Genomic DNA, 22,445 nt, shown 5'->3' with positions numbered 1-22,445 from the left:
GTGTATATATATATATATATATATATATATATATACCCTGGAAGATATATATATATATATATATATATATATATATATATATATATGTATATATGCATATATATGTATATATATATATATATATATATATATATATATATATATATATATATATAAGTAGGAGTCTCGAGTACTCAATTTGTAGTTCCAACAAAGTTTTTATTGAAGTACAAAAATTCGGCTCGCCCAGGGCCTTCGTCAGTGTATACAATGATAAGTCTTTTCATAAAAACCTTGTTGGAACTACTAATGGAGTACTCGAGACTCCTTCTTCTACTTATAATAGTATTGGAAGTCCAACACGTGGAAAATTCCTATATATTATATATATTTATATAATATGTATATGTATATATATATAATATATATATATCTTCCAGGGCCTATATGAAGAGCTTGCTTCAAAAAGGCGCTAAATCCATCATTTATCAATGGATACAGAAAGCTCTTCATACGAACTAAATAAATAAAAGAAATAAAAACATAGCATACATCGGTCGAAATCGTACTCCTTTATTCATGGCATCATATGCACCAAGCGCAATATGAATTGACGCGAACATACAAAGTACACCACCTGCCTATGTACACAACGCAAACACGCACGCACGCGCGCGCGCGCACACACACACACACACACATATAATTTATACACACAGACCCTGGCTTTCATGATCATTCTTATTGATGAATTAAAAGGTATGAATTTATATTCAAATGAAAACTTCACGATTCCATGGTCATAACATTAATGAAATTAAAATTCACAGTAAAACTAATGTGGACACTACTTAAGTAACTTTAACTTTTAAGACTTTTTAAGACACTTTTAAGAGTAAAAACAGAAATAACCCCAAAACATCAATCAAAATAACACGATTTCTATTTCCTTACATCGTAGATTTTATTTGCTTTTTGTCTTTTTTTCTGTAGGGTTCTCTTCCTTCACCAAATTTTCTACTAGTACTTTTCATATATAGAGAGAGACCATAGACTTTTTAAGAGCAAGATCTCTCCACTTGCTTCTCTATTTTGTCTCAAAACAGTTTTGGCTCCCATTTTATCCTAACATGTCCAGTTTCACTAAAGCAATCTGAAGAGTGACATTGCTTCTGAGAAAGATAGAGTTCAGACACTAGAACATGTACATTTGTTCGTTTTTTTTTTCACTAAATCTTTTTCTTTTTCTTCCACTCCCTCTTTGTTGCTGTTCATGGCCCACCTCTTCAGAAAGATCTCTTCAGAAAGATCTCTTCAGAAAGACCTCTTCAGACCTCTCCTACACCTCTCCAGAAAGCAGAATGAAATAACGATAGAACAACCAAACATCCCGAACGCAGATTTGTGTCGCATTGAACAATGAAAAAAAAAATGTAATGAGGATAGCATGCAATCAACTCTGGGCCGATGGGGGGGGGGGGGGGGGGGGGGGGAGGGTTGGGCGGTTTTTTATATATAGATACTGCTAAGGAAATGTCAAATACAAGGAGCCAGATTTCCTTATTCCAAAGATCCACTGCTACTGAATTTCACATGACTTGCCGACTGATAAGTGAATACCAGAGACAATTTAAGAGAACCTCGTTACGACGAGCACTAAGAGCAATACGTCAATTGAGAATGATAAGGGCTTTAAGTTGCCACTAAACCCAGTGTTCGAGACAACTTAACCGCCCTTCTCATTCTAAACAGACGATCATGTATCAAGGTTCTCACTATGATAAATTATCAGGATACAAAAACAAAGAAGTGTATTGAGCAGCAATATAATGAACATGCAAATTATCTGTTATAGCAGGATTTTTTTGTTTAAATTCGACCTCGTTAACCTGCGCTTCCAGCCGGTATGAAAATGTGGTTTCTCACTATATCAGGGTAGGAAAACATATATAACGAAATATAAAACGTATTGGGACAAGCAAAATCACCTCGTTATCAGAGGGTTTGCTTTTATTATTCGACCTCGTTATGATGAGACCCTATTGTATTTCAGAAATACTGGGGAAAATCCCTATCATGCATGAATCCTACAAAGCGTGCGTGTTTATATGTTTATAAGACGTCCCGGTCCTTTGCACATGAAGTGACGAACGGTGTTGGCGTTGCAGTCTAGATCGTTCCATTTGTCACCATGCTCATGACCCAGGGTCATGTGCACACAGTCTTCGTCGCCAGAGTTGTCGGGCTGGCCGAGATTCCAGTTGTGGAAGTAGGCAGTCGAGCCGTCGGACCACCGTACAAATTCGTTCTCATCGGAGATGTCATTGAGTCCTATCCAAAGTCTCGCGTCCGGCTGGAGACAGGTGCATTGTGGGAAGTCGAAGGAGCGCAGAGAGATTGTGCCAAATTTCGAATGAAACGGAAATTATCGCCGAAAATCGTGAAGTGTATATAGGGCTCACACCCATAAATATTTCCCCATAGGGATGTGTGTTAAAAATCAAATTTCAAAAAATTCTGTAAAATAGCTTGGAGAAATGAGGTGTTTCAGCTTCACTAACCTGGATAAGTTAGATATACCCTTTCATCCATCAAATTCTCAGGGTGGATAATTCAGTTCAAATTCTGTCCAGGGGTCCGCAAAGCCAGACTACGAGTTCTTGTCACTCAAAAAATCACCCATTTTCTGTACACGTACCCAATGAAATATAGTCCCCTCAAATTCCACCAGAAAAGCTTTCATCTTCCAACCAAAATGCAATTTGTAGAGGAATTCATACTCAATATCTACAGCTATTCAGTTTTTTTGCCAAACTACATCAATGATTTTTAATCAATTTTTTTGTTAATTTATTTTGGTATCTTTGGTACGAATTTGTGAAGGAGTCTACGACAGTTCATTGTATTTACGGGTGTGAGCCCTATAGAAGCAATCAAAGACATACTGCAAGATACCTCCATGTACGCCTCTCACTATTAAGTAAACTTATCGCATAAAGCATGCTACATTCGATGTTGGAAGAGAAAGTAATGTCCTTACGTAGTGTGAATTTTCAATCGTGTACCCATTTTCATATTCTGTTCAATACAATGTTTGAAAAAAAAAGAGATTGCTTAGCTGTCCACAGCTTCTTGAGATTAATAGCTGCAAGACCACATTCATGGACACCACGGAAACAGGTAGTATTCAGTATGCGGACAAATTTCAGTCAATGATAGTAAGGCTATACTGCATTGTTTTCTCTTTTTTAGATATTTTTTTTTCTTTCTAAAGGTATAAGGATCAGGATTTCACTCTGAACAGCAGGGAAGCATTTAGGAACTCTGATATGCAGATATTTTGTTAGAAAGGTTTGTGCGGAGTCATCGCTTGATGGGAGATGTAATCTTGCACTAATTATGTGATTACTCTCCATAATTTGTAATAGAATGAAAGGTTATTGCAGACACTTAAACACATTTCTCATCCACGTGAACTAAGCTAAACGCAGCGTTAATAGCGCGATGCCACTCAATTAATACATTGTATCAATTTTTTCTTTTTCTTCCTCTTCTGTATACTAGTAGATATGTAGTTACAGGCGTATAACAAAAGGCAGGTCCAGTGCACGACGTGATTAAAGATACAGATATAATACAAGTCCTAAATAGACGTACCTCTGCATTCGCATTCATGTCGAAGAATGTGTACACGAAGTCTTGCTCAGATTGTGAGGCGATAGAGACGAGATGAGCTGTTGTGTACTCGCTGCAATCAGCGGCAGAGGGCAGTACATAACCTTGGCAGTGTGTCTCGGCTTCCTGCCACGTCACTTGACGACTGATGTGTCTAGAAAACAGACAAATAAATTAACAGACAACCAAAAAAAAAAAAAAAAAAAAGTTTGGCGTCTTCAAGGGAAATGCTTTTCTATGTGCGAGACTTTCTGAACAGATTACAATTAATCAAAGAAAACATGTAATTGTAACAACCGAGGTATTTTTACTGCTATATTAGGCCTAACTGTGTATAGACCTAATTATGCAAGTATAATGTATCAACCTCCTCAAAGTCGGCCTTGATCGCATGCACGTTGAAAAATATTGGCTAAGTCGGAAAAAGGGAGATGGATATTCACAAAAGTTAATTCTATAGTGTACGTCAAAGGATTTCTTCGGTCTCTTTGGATTTGGAAAGTTCGACTGTATCAATATGTATGCATGTATGTATGTATGTAATATATTTATGATATGATTAACAGCTAATGCTTTCTGCTCAGAGTCTAAGAAGATATTGGTTCACAACAGTAGTGGTAGCGAAGGAAACTCGGTGAAAGACGCTGTTTCTATGAACTTTCGTCCATAGAGCTTTGTCATGTTAACTTGACAAAGCCCCATGAGCAAAAATTCGTTGCAACAATGTCTTTCACGGAGTTTCCTATGTGTATAAATACATATTCTTTCCCGCAAAATCGTTTCGACAGAATTACATATATTTTTGCGAAATGTATGATAAATATAAGATTAGAATGGCAGTGTCATTACCGAGTTTATTGACATCATTCTGTTCCTCCTCCTAATTTCACTAAGCGCACATATTGACATGACTTCCTCTGTTTTGAGAGTCATCTGTAGTATAAGTCTACATTCAATGACTCAATCCTGCTTTTATTTAGTTTTCTCCGAAGTTTTCCCGGTCTTGAAAGTTCACATTTCGAGCATTCAATTTCAAGCATTTCATGCTTTCATTCCATTCAAATTCGTGAAAAGGCGACCATGTTCGAAATAAGTGTATCCGATTTTAAAGAAGTCTTGCATTTATTGCTTGGGGCCGAACATATGATTCTTTTTCACTTAGTTTTGAATACATGTAGAAGGGGCTCCATGATGAAGATTATCAATTTTTCCGTATAGGTCTCAAATTGTAACTTCATATGCACGTGGATATAATATTATGCCAGCTAACGCGGACGTTACATTTCTTGAACTGAAAAATCAAGAATAGTTGAACACAGAAACCATGAAAACAATAATTCTGTGTGTTTGTTCGGGACATGCGGCGGGTGGGTTGTGTTCTTGCTTTATGAGAAACGTTCGTGCTTTTGTCCCCCCCCCCCCCCATCCCAACCCCATACTTCCTTCTTCAAAAAGTTATCCTATCTTCTCCACTAAAGTGATTGCGTGCAGAAAATTGAGCGCCCCACAGAAGCTCATGACTTTTGCATGAATATAAATGCACGAGTATAGGAAAGGCAATCTCGCATTTGGAAATTTATTGAACGCACATGCCTGAATTTGATTTGGCGGAAACGGAATAGAGCTCCAATAAATGAACATGATCGCCGGATTCTGAATTTGAATGCCCGAATAGTTTAGCTTGCGTGAGCTGTGTGAATTCGAATGCACATTCATGAATTCGAAATGACAAAATATGGAATTGACAGGGGAAACATTTATACACGTATAGTTGCCAAGTTTGGTTACGAACGGGCGTACGTTTTCAAAGTACTAGTAATCAACAGTAACAGAAACTTGCAGATAGAAACCTCAACTGACACACGCGATCATGTGCAGATCACTCTTTTTCCCCATGGGAGAAACTAATGAATCATGAAAATGTAGATATCGCTGGTGTTATTGTTGTTGTTTTGATGGGGAAACTATCCAAAAATAGGAGCCATTGCATAGTCGCCACAACAACTTTTTTTCTTGTGGCATTCGAAGAATAATGATTTTTTCCCATGCGGTGATGGACAAATAAGTCTGGAGTGATACATACCTATTTACATGTTGGGGGGGGGGGAAGAAAAACACAGCCATCAATATATACATATATATATAATATGGGGGGGGGGGCTAAGCAGGTATGGTGGTAGCTACTTTTTTCGGGGTGATATAAAATATCAATATAATTACACTGTATCATATTTAGGCTGTATTATGAAGCATTTAAGAAACAGAAAGAAAGACAAAGAAGAAAAGACAAGAAAGTAAGGACCATTATGCTTCCATCTATATATAAGAGGGACATGAAATGCCCGAGTTATGTGACATTTTTCCAGACCGGCCTCTACGATATCATCACGCTGTTTCCTCGTCCTGAGAGCTGAAGTGCCAGATAATTTACGTGTCAATATAACATTCGCCGATTTGACTGCCAATTGCAATCAAAAGACGACCTTATTATGGCACAAAAAGAATTGTGACAGTTCTTTATCTCATTCAATATAGATTGCCCAAAAAATGTTTTCACTGATTTCCTAAGAGCTTGTTCTTGATATCCTACTTTTGCACTTCATCTTCTTTCTGGTGTAGATAATTTCATTCGCGCGTAAGAATGAGATCGTGCAACTCGTTTCTTTTATGATCCGTTTTAACATTACGTGTTATGTATTCTCTATTTCTTGAGGGTTTGCTTTGGTTAATCCTTCCCCTTTTCTTTATCTTCTTGATCTTCTGTTTCTGTTCATTTCTTCCGCTACTTTGTTTAGCATCGACAGGTGTATCAAGCACTTCTTCTTGCCCCGGGCATATCAATTGCCTCTCTTACATGGACCTCTTAGCAGATTATGCGCATGAAAAATGTATAGCTGAAATGAAAGCAGCGCGAAAATGCAACGGAACCAGCGTAATTAGTGCGGGAACACAACGTACTAAGAATGTTCAATAGTCAGAGCGTTTTAACTGCGGTGAAAATTGCTCTTATAGATAGATCTGATGGGTAGACAGGCGCCGAATGCTGTATTATCCATTATGTGTTATATACGCTCGAAAAAAAAAAAAAGAAATTTGGCCGAATTGATAGTATTGCTTATGTGTTTGATTTCATATTCACATAGTGTATGTATCATATGCTTTTTTATTTCTAAATGTCGTTATCCCATGATGGGGTATTGAAAGTTTGGTTGTTTTGGTTTGATTTATTGTTTTATTTAACAATGTTTAACATATACACACAACAGAAAAGTAACTCCCTTATTCATAATATTGTCACTTTTGAACAAAAAAAAAATAAAGCAAAATTATTTCGCAGGGGTATTGCTACATTATTTTATTGACTAACAAAAATGTGAAAAGTAATGAGAATGATTTTTATAGTCCTGACAATGGTAACGTTTAAAAAGTCACAAAAGTCACTTTTGTGGGGTATGTGAAACATTCTGCTTCTGGTGATTGTTTCAGTGGTGTTGTTATTTTATCACATCGTGGCGCCAATCGTGATAGTGGGAACCCCGCTTCAGAAAGACCTTACGTTTGATGTGTTTACGTTGCCACTACAACCTTCCGGTTTGCCTTACCATTCAAAATGGAGAAAATCTGAAATTCTGAACATGTACATTTTTTTTCCGATTTGAAAAAAAAAATAAACACAACAAAACAAAAACAAAAACCCGCTCGTGCTCCGTCGTCACAACTCCGTCGTCATTTTACAATGCTCCGATTTCAACCGATTTACGCTTTTGCCGCTCTTCCCCGATTTGATGGATCGGGGCCGATCAGGGTCCAGATCGTGATAGTGGAACGAGGGCTGAGCTAAACATATTCAAATGTGAACGCACGTCCTTACAAAGAAAGATATCTAAAATCACCACCACCACCACCACCATCATCATCACAAACCAACATAAATAGCAGGTGAACGTACATAATGGGAAGACGTCATGGGCTCTGCACGATATACTTTGCACACGGGCTTTTACGAGATATGCTCTCATGACGGAGTCGCTTGAGTGATGAAATAGAACCCGTTTGATTTCATATCTGATAGTGCATTCCAGAATTTGGGTAATGTGCAGGTTTCTTAGAAACAAAAGAAACTATTTTGTTTTGGTTTTTTTCTCAGAAGCGTAGATAGGCCTACTTAAGAGAGTATTGTTGGTGTTTTTCCCTTCAATTTGTTGTTAATTGGGTTTTTCAGATTAACATTTTTGGTTGAACTCTCTCAATGCCCGGAATTTCGAACAGTGTGTATACAACACAAGGGTCATGGATTTGTCTCTGCCAATATTGTCACTGATCGCACTGGTTAAACTTTTCCCACACTTTGTCGTGGTGTCCAAGTGTCTATAAATGTTCAACCTAAAGAGGCTTAATTGGCTTGATAATGAAAATAATTTGTAATTATAATGTCAAAAATTGGAAGAAACGATGGCATTCTACTATAACATTATATCTACCTTTCAGCATTATTATATGCATATTGCCCTGTATAAGAGTGAGCTGTCCCTCCCCTATTTTTTTTTTTTTTTTTTTTTTGCCTCAAACATCACGCTGTAAAATGATAATCTTGTTATACCGTACGTGACATACGTACCTGTAACAGTATCCATTGTGTTCTGTCCAGTACGTTGGGCAGATTCTGGCAGCACCTACTAGGAGCGAGGCAGCCGAGACGAGGGCGGAGAATATCACCAGTGTGCGTGTCATCCTTGGTTCCTTGTGTACCATCGAGCGACTCCAATCTATACAATAGTGACCAGGTTTGCTGGTTGTTTGAGAATTTATCCGAGCTGCAAAACACCCTCTCCACCGTTTTTTTTTTTCGAAGCACAAGGAATATATATAAAAAAAAAACGCACAGAGACAAAATTCGAAAACACTGTCTCCCAAATAGGGCAATCTCTATGAAGAATATAATAGAGCTAGACGGAGAGAGAGAGAGAGAGAGAGAGAGAGAGAGAGAGAGAGAGAGAGAAACAGAGAAGAGAAAAGAAAATTATTTCGAAGTTAACTGAAATATTATATATATTTCAGGAAAGAAGCATACACAGATGTAGGTAAGTATCTCTGATAAACACATTGTCTTGTGCGTCTATCCATGTCGCTGCTGTTTCCTTGTCAGTATGCTCTTTAGTTTTTGTTTTGTTTTGTTTTGTTTTGTTTTGTTTTGTTTTGTTTTGTTTTGTTTTGTTTTGTTTGTTATAGTCTTGCGCGTAGTCCGCGCGTCCAGATATCCCGAAGGGTCTGGCGACTGAGATAAGAGCGGAAAGAGGAGGAAGAGAGAAAAAGGAGATGATGATCTAGTAAAAAATAGATAATAAATTAATGAAGAAGGTTGTGGGGAATTTTCACAGAGACTAATATTTATTAAGTTCCATCGTCTGATGGCTGACGCCTCTCCGAGACTCTCATAAAGGGGAAAATAACCCATGCTATATAGCACAAAGAAAACAACCCGGAAATTTGGGGGGACAGACCGATTCTCATTTCGTTATCAACTGAAAGGATTCCTTCGTTTCTTAAACAAAGCATGGATCGACCTGATAAAGAAAGCTATACCATCTGTGGAAGAGATTTGGGCAGAGTTGCTTCATTTCTATAGGCTCCGGTCGAAACAATAAAAATAATCCAAATACAATTTTATATCTTTCCTTGGATGAAGCTTATCGCCATCATCCCTATTTCCTATACATACCGAATGATATTTACTAACCGTTAACAAAATCACCGATTTGAACGGGAGTTCTCCAGAAGAGGACCTTGGGCCCTGTCTTGTAAAACTTGTGATAGCAATCTGAATCAATAAATCACAGATCTCTTGAAAGCTGTGATCAGTCGCAACCTGTGATTGATTGATTGCAGTTCCCCGTCTTAATTTCAAACATAACTTTTATGTTCTTTGTTCTTTTATAAGATGGATTTGCATTCAATCGTAAAGTTGTGATTGATTTGAATCAATCACAAGTCTTTACAAGACGGGGCCCAGTCATTTTGCGAGAGGTGGTGTGCGTATGATTGCATGTCAATAAGTAGCCTAATGCCATCATAACGCATTCATACAACAAGCAAAAACAACAACAATTACAACAACAACAACAACAACAACACCAACAACAAACTTCTATACGCGGTGTTGACTACACATACATCACAGTACAGTTCAACCTGCCCCGACCACTCAATTGAAAATGTAGAGAGTACCGGCATCGAGACAATATCGGACAAAATCTTGTCAAATAATCACCTACAGACAATCATTCTTGATCAAGAAACTGAAGAAACCAAATGGTACACGTATAAAACGTTCACCAATGAACCCTATAGGACAAAGCCCTTTCCAAACACCCCTTAAATTTGACTCCAGACTTGCTGAGAAACACATGCACAGTCCCTAGACTACACAAGAGATAGCTGAATACAGATTGTAAAGACACTCTAGTTTATAGTTTTATATTTTATTTTGACCATCAGTGGCGGATCCAGAGGGGGCGCACCGGGCGCACGCCCCCTCTTTATTATTTTTTTAAAATAAAAGAAATAAAAAGAAAAAGTGGGGGCATGCGCCCCCCCCCCCCCTTTAATTTTGTAAAGGCGCTTAGCCTTTACGGAATGCCTGGATCCGCTCCTGACCATGAACACTATTTCTTTATCAATTAAAAACAAAATACCGGTAACGTAAAATGATTTAATCAACATCTTTTGAAATGAGTATGTCCGATTGTATAATGAACAGAATGTAATTACCGACCAGGCATCAATACTTATGTCAACAGATCATGAGTCTGTACATTGAACATTACCGCACACTGCTGTGATGATACCAGGCGACCCAGAACCCACCCATTTATGCCCAAGGTAATTTTACACAACCATTGTCCACTATGCCACAATACCTGACCAGAAACAAAGCATGGGTCAGAAGTACACTGAAAATGCTTGCACAATTACCATGTAATTGTTTTATTGTCGGCATTTGAGTACAAATGCACACTATTATTATGTTGACCTGAATAGCATCACATAGGCAACATACATGTAATCACATTATATTCCGGGTTTTAAATCATCATATGTACTATGTTCACTGTACCGTGGCAGTATGATTTAAAAAAAGAGTAAGGATGAATTGAGATGTAATCTTTCACCATTAATTACCTGATTACTATCCACAATTTGTCATACAATGAAAGGTTATTTTAGACACTTTTAGTCACATTTCTCATCCACGTGAATGAAGCTAAACACACAGCGTTGATAGCGCGATGCCACTCCATTAATACATTGTATCAATTTTTTCTTTTTCTTCCTCTTCTACACAGGTGTGTAGTTACTGGCATATAACAAAGGGCAGGTCCAATACGCAATGTGATTACTGTTTTGTCAAATTTAAAACATTCACAGCAATGAGCATCGAGAGCAAAATTATTTTTATCATTATCATTATCATTATTACTACCATTATTATTATTATTATTATTATTATTATTATTATTATTATTATTATCATTATTATTATTATCATCATCATCATCATTATCTATTAATCAATATGGTGTCATTGTACAATGCATGTAACCCACTTGTACCACAGCCACGTTCATAAAATGTACAGGCATGGGATTTTTTTTTTTTTTTTTTGGCAAGTGCTGGGATACACCAAGAGTCCAGATATAGCAAGATGACTCATTCAGAGCCAACGATATTGTTGTAAAAGGATTAATCTTTATCCTGTATAATTAAATGAAACAGTATCGGGTCCACAGAGATGTTTCTTTGCAACAGAAATTCAAAGAATACTTTGTGAATAGAATGATGTTGTATACAGCAATTGATTCATTTGCAATAGGCCCTATACTAATATAACATGACCCAGTGTCTCTGTAATGGCAAATGACTTAAATATTGTGTAGATCCTCAGAGTAGCACATTTACAAAACATTGTGGGAGTCTTGAAAGAAATGAGCCAATTGCAACTGGAAACGCCAGGTCGTCATGTCAAAATGTCATGAAAGATGACAGTTATGCAATATTTCACTAAACAGTTAATGATTTTTATTTATTTATTTATTTATTTGTTGTTTCTGCATGGTCCAAATCAACAAATCACTTTAGAAAACATACACATTGATTCATCATTTATCATGGCTAACCTTGCACATAAGAGATGTAGAAATCATAATTTTCATTAGAAAGCATCTGGCAGGCGCATTGAGTCCTGAGAAAGCAAGACATATTACTTAAGAAAATCTGAAATACACGTTTCTTATTTCTTAACTGCAATCAAAGAGCTAGCTTACATACACTAGATTACATACACACTTACATACAATGTGTACACTGAAAATGGTAAAGGGTGTTTAATAGAGAGAAAAATGTGAATATGTTCACATTTGACTTTTTTAAAATATTGTGTTAGAGAATGGAATCATTCCCACATAATGGTGTGCAGGAATAATCATTACACTATACAAAATTAAAAGTGATGTTATATGTTCCCGACTCAGACAATTACAGGGGAATTACATTAATCAATTGTTAGTTAGGGAAAACACTTTACTGCCTTATTATATCAATGTTCATTATTCTTAATCAAATTGCCAAGCTGTGGAGGAGCAAGCAGGTTTTATTGCAGGCTGCTTCACAATTAATTATGTATTTGTATTAACCCTATTCCAACTGGGGGAGGGGGGTCAAATTGACCCACCCTTGACATTTCATGCCACGATTCCGCAACGCGCAAAGATTTTGCCGCATCGTTTCATGACTTTTTTCATTGAAGTCTCCCGCATATTTTGAGACCAAATTCCCGACTTCTGGGTACGCCGTTCTGAAGTTACGTAATGTTTTGCATATGCATGTCAACCCGAAAACCGCTCAAATTCATGATATCGTGTGCAAATCCAATGCAAATTATGTTTTTTTTTTTTGTTAAATTGATATAAATTAGATTATTTCAACTTTTAACCATTGAAATTAATCTATTCTAATGTAGATAAGCTTGAAAAAGTGCCTGCGACAAATTTTGGCAAAAAACAATGAAAAAAAAAAGGTCGAAAAACAATGAAATACATAAGAAATTAACAAAACAATAAAAAACAAAAGAAAATGATTTCGATTGTGCTATTTTTAACAAGAAAATTGTTTGATGTGTCTTGAGGAACTCTGACACGAAAATTTAGCAATCCTTCAGTCTTTTTAATGGAGTTATAGGTGAAAATATGATTTCATGCATAAATTTGTATAATTAATTTACTAAAAATAGAATATCAAAATTTTTCTATTGTATGACCATGTAATCTTGTAGTTAACATCCGAGTCTATGTTCAGGCCAAATTTTGCGGTGATCGCGCGATCGGCGGCCGAGATCTGAAGGGGGGGGGGTCAAATTGACCCCCCCCCAGTAAAAACTTGGTCTCAAATAGCCCAGTTAGAATAGGGTTAAAGTGTTCAATGGATATTTATCTAAAATGACAGAACAAGAAGTGTTGGATGTGGACACAGTGACACTCCACCATGCGTGTGATGCATCAGAGACTAGCTGTGCATCTTTGTTATACCTTGACAGACAAGCCTGTGAAGATCCACTTTGACTTTGTGATGGGAAAGGTGAGACAAGCACCAGCAACGCACATTTTCATATCTCATCTTGAGCTGACGGCAGCTGTGTACAGCTAAATTACAGGTGGCCAATTCATGAAGACTCAAGTGGAGATCCACATTAATGACACAGTCTTCTAGACTGTCTCCACCTCTGGTCTTTATCACATAAGAGATGGAAGTAAGAGACTAAGGTACACAACCAAAGGTACATGACCATTTACAACATATATTATATCCAAGCTTGCTTTACATGATCAGCTGTTGCTTGTTTTGATGAGACTACGTCTAGGCTTCCTGTTCAGTGATCTTGCCAAGAGGTTCTCTGTATCCAGAACAGTAGTATGTGACATTTTAGCACTTGGATACCTATACATGTAGCGGCAGAGTATGTGATGAAGACATGCTTGTGTTGGCTTCCAAGAAACACACTGAATAGAATATGGATGAGGAGGTTTGCTACCAACAACCTTAGGGCAACTACAATGTGGCAACTCTAATTGAAAATTTTATGCAACAACCAAGGCAATTTAACCAGAGGGCACAGACATAACTTAGTAACTACATACATGTATAAGCACAAACGCATTGTATTGCATAGCACCTAACAGACTTGAGGTGTCAGGACTAAAATAAATATATACATGAATGTGTTGCCTGCAGTGTTATTTCCTTCTGAAGCTAAAGCAGTGAGGGTTCTCTTACCCACTCCCTGCCAGAAGTGAGCATCCACAGATATTGTTTATAAGTTGTATCCAATTATGCCGGGTACCCGATCCTCTCTAACAGGGATCCCCACCCCCAACCCCTTTAGAATTTTCTAGATTTTGAATTAGAAGCTTTTAGAATTCTCTCATTTTGTGTACCAAACATATGGAAAAAAAGTTCATTTAGCTAAAGGTAAATTTTTGGCTCTAAACATGCATTATTAGCCTTTAACACTACTTATATCAAGGTGGCATCTATTTCAATATTTATGCTATTTAAAATAAAATAAGCAAGTTGCAAAAATAACAAAATATATGAGAAATTTACAAAAGAGTAGTATAGAAAAGGAGTCGCAGAGAGTTGTGCAAATTATTCTTTTACAAATAGGGAAAATATTTTGGTGACAATATCCACATCCAGATATACATGTATACATCTTGTCAGGAGGTTCTCCGTATCCAAAACAGCAGTATGTAACATTTCAACATTTGGATACCTGTAATGGCAGAGAATATGAAGAAGACATACTGTAGAATCTCTTTTGGCTGCCAAGAGAAACACTGAACACAATACAGCTGAGGAGCTTTGCTACCAACAACCTACAGGCAACTAGCAACTCTAGTTGTGCAGGAAATTTTATGCAACAACCAAGGCAATAAGAACAGAGGGCATAGACATTAAGTAACTATAAGCACCACAACACATACAAGGCATTGTACTGCATAGCACCTAACAGACTTGATGTGTTTGTGTCTGACCAAGGAGGTTGAAGAGATGAAGTTCCAACTGGCTGTAATTATTCAAACAATTGTCAGATTTCTATTGATGTACAAAAGAATTCCACAAGTGCACTTGTGCCTTTGATGATCGATGTTCCAAGCCGCCGTCTTGCTGAGCAAGATTAATTTTGACCGTTATCAAAATGTTGGCCATATTTTGCTTAATATTTATTTATCAAATGACATGAAATTTCACAGAATAATAGAGCATGTAAAACAAAAGTCAATTCTGTTCAGAAATTTGCGCAAAAGTGTAAATCAGAGCTGTATTATGTGAAAATGTTTAAAACTACCATCCTGTAAAGCTGCTTTTATCACTTTTCAACTTAATTTCCCTAAATGAAACTAACATGTAATAATCTTCAAGTATAATTCTTTATTGATAGATATGTCAGATTAGTGCCCGCGTATGCCCAGTCGAGTAATTTTCATCTTCATTTCAGCATTTTTCCTTCAATTTCTGTTCGCGCATCCTCGTGTCTGTACCACCCAGCTTTTATAAGAAGGGATAGCGAAAAGTAATTACCATCACAAAGACATATCTTCCTTTGAAAGTGGCTGGTGATTATGCAATGAGACACGAGTCAATTGTCTTCGTATCGGCGCAGCAGATCCTGTTTTGCACATGCTTCAAATATTTTTGAGCAGCGGCTTCGAACATAGATCAAAGGGAATAACTCTGTTGATACTCCATCTCTTCAATCTCCTTGGTCTGACGTAACTGTGGAGGGAAATCACAAAGGAGATGCAAAATGTCCATGACATAACATTTGAAATAAAGTTCGGGGAAGGATGTCATTCTCAGCTAGAAGAGATTCTGAGCATGTATACATTGGATTGTTCATTATGTCCAGCCAAGGGGTTGTACACAATCCTTGACATCAAATGCAAAACAGTCAGGTGGTCAGACAGCTGGTCAACTCTGAACAAGCATGAGCATGGCCCAAAGACATGCACCACCTATGCAAAGAACACCATTGGATATTAGTTTGCATAAATCTTGACGGGGTGAAGCATTCAGAGGTGAGTACATTCACAACTTTGCTGCTACATAGTGCCTTTAATTTTCCGCTACAGCATGTGCTGCACCTCCAGATGATTGTAAGTAGAGCAATTTTCACGTCAGTTGACACGAGTCTATTCTACTCACTGCATGGGATACATCCACTCTCTTGCACCCCGTGAAAGGACTTGTGAACTCCATTTGATATCGAGAAAATAAAACATCATCTTTGTACATACTGTACATCACTCTGTTATTCAAAAAGTCACAGAGTGGTTGCTGTGCATGTAGCTACGCCAGAGGACCGAGAATGCAGCATCGCTGAACATTATTCATTTACGGTCGTCCAAATCATCATGCAGATAGTAATGTATGCAGATTGGATGTAGTAACAATGCAGCATCCAGTCACTATGGTCAGTGGTAGTGATAATGAAAGCTCTCTGTCCCACGTAAAAACTCCTACTCAAGAATGGCAGTCAACCATCCAAACGAACCGAATGTTTCTGGCCTGAACGTGCGAGTTACTGTGTGTCCCCATCATATTTAACACAGGAATTGATGAAAGATCTGTCTGAGTTTTTGTAGACTTCGTAGCAGACATTCTTGAGCAATAGGTATGATCTTCCCTAGGTGGCCTCTTAACTCCTATATCCTGCTTGATATTACCCTCTGGCACACCATTAGACTCCAAGTCATTGTCCGGTGTCTGGATGTTAGCTTCAGGGTGTGCAACTGCTGCTACTTCCATGTGGCATCTTTCCATTGGTGGTGCACTCACAGATGGGTATTCTCTCTGCATGAAAGAAAGTGAAAGCAATGATTTATTACTGAAGTATTGAAACAAGACACTCGGCATACAGAAGGAGATTTCATGTTTTACAACAATTTCTACTGAAAATACTGAACTAGAATGGCAAAATCAACAGAAACACGAGAAATTCTTGCAAAATGTTGCAAAGACTCATTCCTGTAAAAAGCAACAATATTTGCTGGAGACTTCCATCCTGCAATAAAAAATAACCAATTTACCAGGAGAAGCATGCACCTGTAGGCTACATAAAAATATAGCTGCCTACAAATGTGTGGTGGCTACACTAACCTAGAAAATGAAGACAAATGTATGAATACAAGTTCTGAAAGCATTCATTGTGTAACTTTGTGGACCACTATTCCTATGGGAAGCTGACAGGTGCCTGTTTCTCTCTCTGTCAAGTATAATTTCAGTGACTAAAGGAGCAATTTTGCAAATCAAACCTTTTCAGAAAAAAAATGGCATAAAATCAAAATGCCTGCATTTGATGATGAAACTGATGATCTAGGTGTCATATAAAATTCTTATTATTTATCTATCAAATACCACAAGTAACACTTTCATTTAGTTCTACATGTTTGTGTAATCAGGGGTCAAAACTGGATTTTTTTTTTTTTTTCTGGGCCACTCTGTAGGCCTGTACTTGCAAACATACACTTATTTGCCTCTCTGTAGCACCTCTTAGCAACACTTGACATTGATCATCCAAAGATTAGCTTTAAAAAGCTGCTGTGAGGGATTTTCACTTCAGGGGGCAAAAAATCTTATATATTTCTTTATATTTTTTTCTCCTTCAGTCACAATTGGGACTGGAAGAATACACTGCAATTCTAACAACAAATGCAGACCTCTCTTCTTTCTTCTCTCCTCCTCCTTTCCTGTCTTTTGTTCTTTGTAGACTTGTATTGTTACAGTCTTCATTCCTCTCGGTACTGTCTCGCGTCTTAAAATGTAAATGCGTGTGGGTAATTGAATGTGTGTACGAATGTGTTGTCCTTGTCATATTTTCCCCGTACACGTGGTTCAGTGAACAGTGTCCGGGCATTAGCATTGCCATTGGTATTCTATTTTTTTCATAATTTTCCCGACCTGTGTATCTCAAAATAACTACATGTATATTTTTATAAATGACTTAAATAACTTATTAAATACTTGAATAATATATCATTCACTCATTATTTATCTAGCAATCCACGTCCGACAAGCTTTGCTTTTTAGTGGATCACTATTTTCCGTAATCGAATTTATTTTCCGCTCGCCCACGAAGTATATATACATTGTTCCTCCTAATTATTGTTCTATAACTTATCTCGTATACTACATGAATCTTTTTCAAACGTTTGAACAATATTATTTCATGACATGTATACTTTGTACTATGTTTTTTTATTTTTGTTGATTGGAAATAAACTATGATTGAACTTGAACTTGAAATTCAAGATTTCACACAGGAAAAGGAAAAGGAATTAAAATTTTTATCAATATCAGTATTCCAAATTTCAATTTCAAACATTTAATGCACACTTACCAGTACTGGAGGTTCGCAACCTAGTTGCAGCACTGGGTATGGATGCTCTTTCGTTGGTCTACCATCTGGGAAATGAATGCCACAAACCTGTCAAGAGGAGGAAGAAGAATAAGATATATAATACAAATATACACCAGGGTTCTGCACTAACTCTTTTTTTCCTCTGGAGGCCCATTTGGGCCACTAATATCATTAATTTTGGAATTGTGGAAGCCTAAAATGAAAGGAAACATGCAATACACGACTGGGAACATAAGTACAACTGTATCATGAGGCTATGTAAACTCCATGTTATCAGCACTTTATGATTCATCCTGCAACAATGACTAGAATTTCCAGAATGCTACCAAATTCCACTTACAAGGCTACCAAAAATATTCTACAGTTGGATGGTGTTTGATAATTGTAAATTCAGGTTGTATTCATCCCTACATGTATGCTTACAAACAGTATCATATCATTTCATGATTAATTTGCTGAGATGATTTAGTCACAAGATGATAACTTATCAAGTTAAAAAAAAACTAGGAATGTCGCTATGGCGACTGGTATGCCTTCGCCACAATGCATGATTCTCCTAATAGGTCTATAGTTCATGTGGCCAATGTGTGATTACATTTTCACAAAAACACACTGGCGAGCGGAGGCTTGCGGATACTCATGAGAGAGTTTGTCTACATAATAACATGATAAGGAAACTGGTCGAGGAGAAGGCGAAACAGCAGCGGAGAGGGTCAAACATGCATTTAGCGTAACATATTCTTTGCAGAATAAAAGTATAAATTTTCATAAGTTTTTTAGTTGTGTTGAGGTTCCTCACTTTGAAGCTGCATGCCTCGCCTGTCAGCCGCTGTATTCGCACAGCATAATTACAGCGTTTGGTCGGGCTACCGCCCGATAAGCACATGACTTCTGAGGTGGCCACAGTAATGGGTAAAGATAATAAGGCCGCCGACTGATAATATCCGAACATAGTGGTCGCTGTCAGAAGTGACAAGTGATTTGTAACTTTCAGTGTACGTTGTTTCACCGCCTACCAGAGAGGTGAGTGATTTCCCTGCTGAGATGGTGAATAAATAGGGATGGCTGAATATTGTCATACCAGTTACTCGCACCACGACTCGTCATGTGATAACTCTTCGAATAAAACCTTCCAACTTTCATGTACTATTGCGTACCCCGAGTCTCCTTTTTCTCCAACTTCGAGTTCGATTAGTAAGAAGGTGTTGCTGTGTAGGGTTGGACCTACTACTCATTGACTGCCTAATGTTTATTTGCTTGATAAGAATATTTAACACTGAAATTCACGTAAAAAACTTGACCTACGTGATTGAGAAAATCCAGCTCTATCAAATGCCTTTGTTCCCTTTTTGATTCAAAGTTTCAGTGCAAAAATATCGCCGACGATCGATGAACTTGCGTGGCCTCGTTTCAGCTCAACGCGGTAAATCGCGTTATTAGGATCGACCGTTGTTTTTGCATTGACAATGCATGCAAACCGAGTTGTATTGAACACCGTGTTGTACGAAGCTTTTTAGAAGCCTTTTAGAAACTTCCATAGACATTACACTACATTGTGCTGTCATTACGATTCGGTGAAAATATTCATTCGAAATTTTGTCCTTGATTAAAACCATTAATGAACAGTGAATTATCGCGTTTTCCCACACCATCCTCATCTACATTCAAAGCCAATCCATTTTTATGTGCTTTGCGCGCAGAGAAGTGCGTACTAAGTGTTCAGTGCGCGAATTATACGCGGTCGGTTTAAAAGAAGGTGGTCGATATGTAGGGCCATACGTCCTACGTGTATACCTGCTCTGCACGACGAACAATTCACTACACACAATTATAATTCATATATATCTATCCTCGTTAAAATCTCAGCAATTGTGCACTTTACGGCCCTATATTATCGGTACCTCATTAGCCGTGTGCTAAGGTGATATCCCATAAACCATTCCGCACTGAGCAGCTGGCGAGCTTCTCTTGCTGTATGGAACGCCGTTTGACAAGTGATAAGGTCACTAAAAGCCCGCCTCACTCACAGCGCTTCTGCGGAGCTAGCTGATCGCGCAAACCAACCACGCGGGCGAGGCTTGCGCTAGTGTGTGTATGTGTGTGTCCATGTAGTGGCTGGCCGTAAATCAGTAGCTATACACACTTCGCTCGGCGTCTGGTAGACTGTGTAGACGAAATAAACACTAACAGACTGATGAATTGAGATAAGATTTTGTTTTTTTATCATTATTTTACAGAATAATTCCGCCAAGGCCGCAGCGGACATATGCCCTCCGCAATAGGTTTAACTAGTGATACCCTGCATAATATATCACGCAAAATTCATTCATTTGAAATCATGATTGAAGCACGGAAGTTTACCACTCGTTGCGTTCCAGTTGTGCGCCAATCAATGCACAACTCATGCTCGATGACGCCGCGCCGCACAGGCAGCAGGGAAGGGCGTTAGAGCAACCATGTGGCGTACCGTAAGATCTTTCATCACGCACATGCACATTGACACATTCACACACACTGCATGCATCCCAACCACTGATCTTAGAGGGGAGATCAGTGATCCCAACACGAAATCTCACACACATGTACACAGTACAGTGCCGGAAGACCCGCTGTCGAACCGCGGTGCCTGATAGGAACTTGAATTCGCACACACTGCTCGATTAGGGTAAAATCTCGCACCGATAATAGGGCCATAAAATGCACAATTGCCAAAATCTCTTTGTTTCACCTTGTTTTTGGATATCTCAGCCATTTCCAAACCGATTTTCATTGAATAAACTTTTGATACCCCTTAGAATTGCATGCTCTTTGACATCTCATACTCATAACGCTAGAGTGGTTTCTGAATATCTCGCGAAATGTTAAAAGCTAAATCCTCACCTCGACAAGAACTGTAAATTTAAAGATAATAAAAAGTTTTGGTACCTCAAAAGTTTCCTTGAATTTCCTTGTCTTAGTTTCAGGTTAAAGGAACTTTCATACAACTAACACTGTGAGACTTACTCGCCCCAAAGTGCTCTCATGTCTTAGTAATCATGCAATTAACTGCGACCAGCAGCCCCATACGCATAGCGACCAGCAGCCCCATACGCATAGCGACCAGCAGTCCCATACGCATAGCGTAATCTGGCTTCGAATTGTAGCATTCAGGATCATGACAGATTTAGTATCGCAGGATAAATATCAACTTAAAATCCCAAAAATTCTTCAATTTGAAGACTTACCAATGAAGGTGAAGTATTGAAAACAGGCTTCGGGCAACGTTTGGTTCTGCCTATAGTCCCTTTCTGTTCGAATTGATGACTGAATGTGACTCGGCCGAGAGGACCTTGGAGAGCTACATACACTGAATACTGCAGCCAGTGCATGCGAACACATCACATGCGCACAAATTTCAAATCCATCAACGGATAAAATGTTTGTGTGCGCATGCGCTGGCAGTAGTAGTCAGTGTATGTAGCTCTCCCAAGGTCCTCTCGACCGAGTCACATTCAGTCATCAATTCGAAAAGAAAGGGACTATTGGCAGAACCAAACATTGTTCGAAGCCTGTTTTCATCTAATACTTCAACTTAATTGGTAAGTCTTCAAATCGAAGAAATTTTTGGATTTTAAGTTGACATTTACCCGCGATACTAATTCTGTCATGATCCTGAATGCTACAATGCGAAGCTATGCGTACAATGGGCTGCACGCTGCTGGTCGCAGTCAGTGGTTTCGTACAATATTTATCGACGCTGTACGGCGACGGCTCTGGTACGAAACCATTATTGCATGATTACTAAGACATGAGAGCACTTTGGGGCGAGTAAATTCTCACAGACAACGTACTTTTAATAACGTGAAACACAAACCAAGACAAGGAAATTCAGGGAAACTTTTGAGGGACCAAAACTTTTTATTATCTTTAACAAAAAAGCAACATGTTACACACCCTTTAACTAACTGTTAGACTCTAACGTTAACGGTTAGGTAATTTCAGGAAATTATGACGCCATGCTCCATCTACCAAAAATTACAATACTCACCACAGTATGTGGCTTAACATGTAGGCTATTCAAGTTCAAATTTGCTATCCATCTGCGTCGAATTTCTTCATCTGCCCGTCGTGCAGGAAAACGGTGTAGTGAATACGGTCTAGGACATGGGCATTCTTCGTGAATGAGTGGTGAGTGAATTACACACTCAAATTTCTTCCAAATCTGCAGTTTCTTGCTATTGTTGTGGCAATGCAATACAGCACAACATCTCCCAGAATGTCCCCGCGGGGGCGCCGGGACCCGTTGTTGCGGGGTCGATTTCACCCTCATTTTGACAAA

At 38.1% G+C, this 22,445-nt stretch overlaps 1 protein-coding gene and 1 long non-coding RNA gene across 2 annotated transcripts; both read right to left on the bottom strand.

Moving 5' to 3' along the window:
- Positions 1-2,083: 2,083 nt before the first annotated feature.
- Positions 2,084-8,385, bottom strand: LOC139730682 (echinoidin-like). The gene is made up of 3 exons (XM_071641540.1): positions 8,273-8,385; positions 3,637-3,808; positions 2,084-2,332 (listed from the first exon to the last, which is right to left on the bottom strand). Exons 1-3 carry the CDS (start codon positions 8,383-8,385, stop codon positions 2,084-2,086), a joined length of 534 nt encoding a protein of 177 aa, XP_071497641.1.
- A 7,826-nt stretch (positions 8,386-16,211) lies between these two features.
- Positions 16,212-22,382, bottom strand: LOC139730664 (uncharacterized). Its single transcript, XR_011710936.1, has 3 exons — positions 22,155-22,382; positions 18,107-18,193; positions 16,212-16,560 (listed from the first exon to the last, which is right to left on the bottom strand). It is a non-coding gene; the product is annotated as an uncharacterized lncRNA (long non-coding RNA).
- Between the last annotated feature and the right edge of the window lie 63 nt (positions 22,383-22,445).

The sequence above is a fragment of the Diadema antillarum genome, unplaced genomic scaffold (genome assembly GCF_040938485.1).
Source record: "Diadema antillarum isolate AM-2024a unplaced genomic scaffold, OU_Dant_1.0 seq00000326_RagTag, whole genome shotgun sequence".
Lineage (NCBI taxonomy): Eukaryota > Metazoa > Echinodermata > Echinoidea > Diadematoida > Diadematidae > Diadema > Diadema antillarum.
The sequence above is the reverse complement of the archived record's forward strand: the minus strand, read 5'-3'. Positions and strand labels throughout refer to the sequence as shown.

Excerpts from the sequence above, each read along its gene's own strand:
- LOC139730682 (XM_071641540.1), bottom strand. The coding sequence starts at position 8,385 with ATGACACGCACACTGGTGATATTCTCCGCCCTCGTCTCGGCTGCCTCG. Across the intron at positions 3,809-8,272 it reads CACAATGGATACTGTTACAG|ACACATCAGTCGTCAAGTGA; the intron begins GTACGTATGTCA and ends TCTGTTTTCTAG. Across the intron at positions 2,333-3,636 it reads ACATGAATGCGAATGCAGAG|CCGGACGCGAGACTTTGGAT; the intron begins GTACGTCTATTT and ends ACCTGTCTCCAG.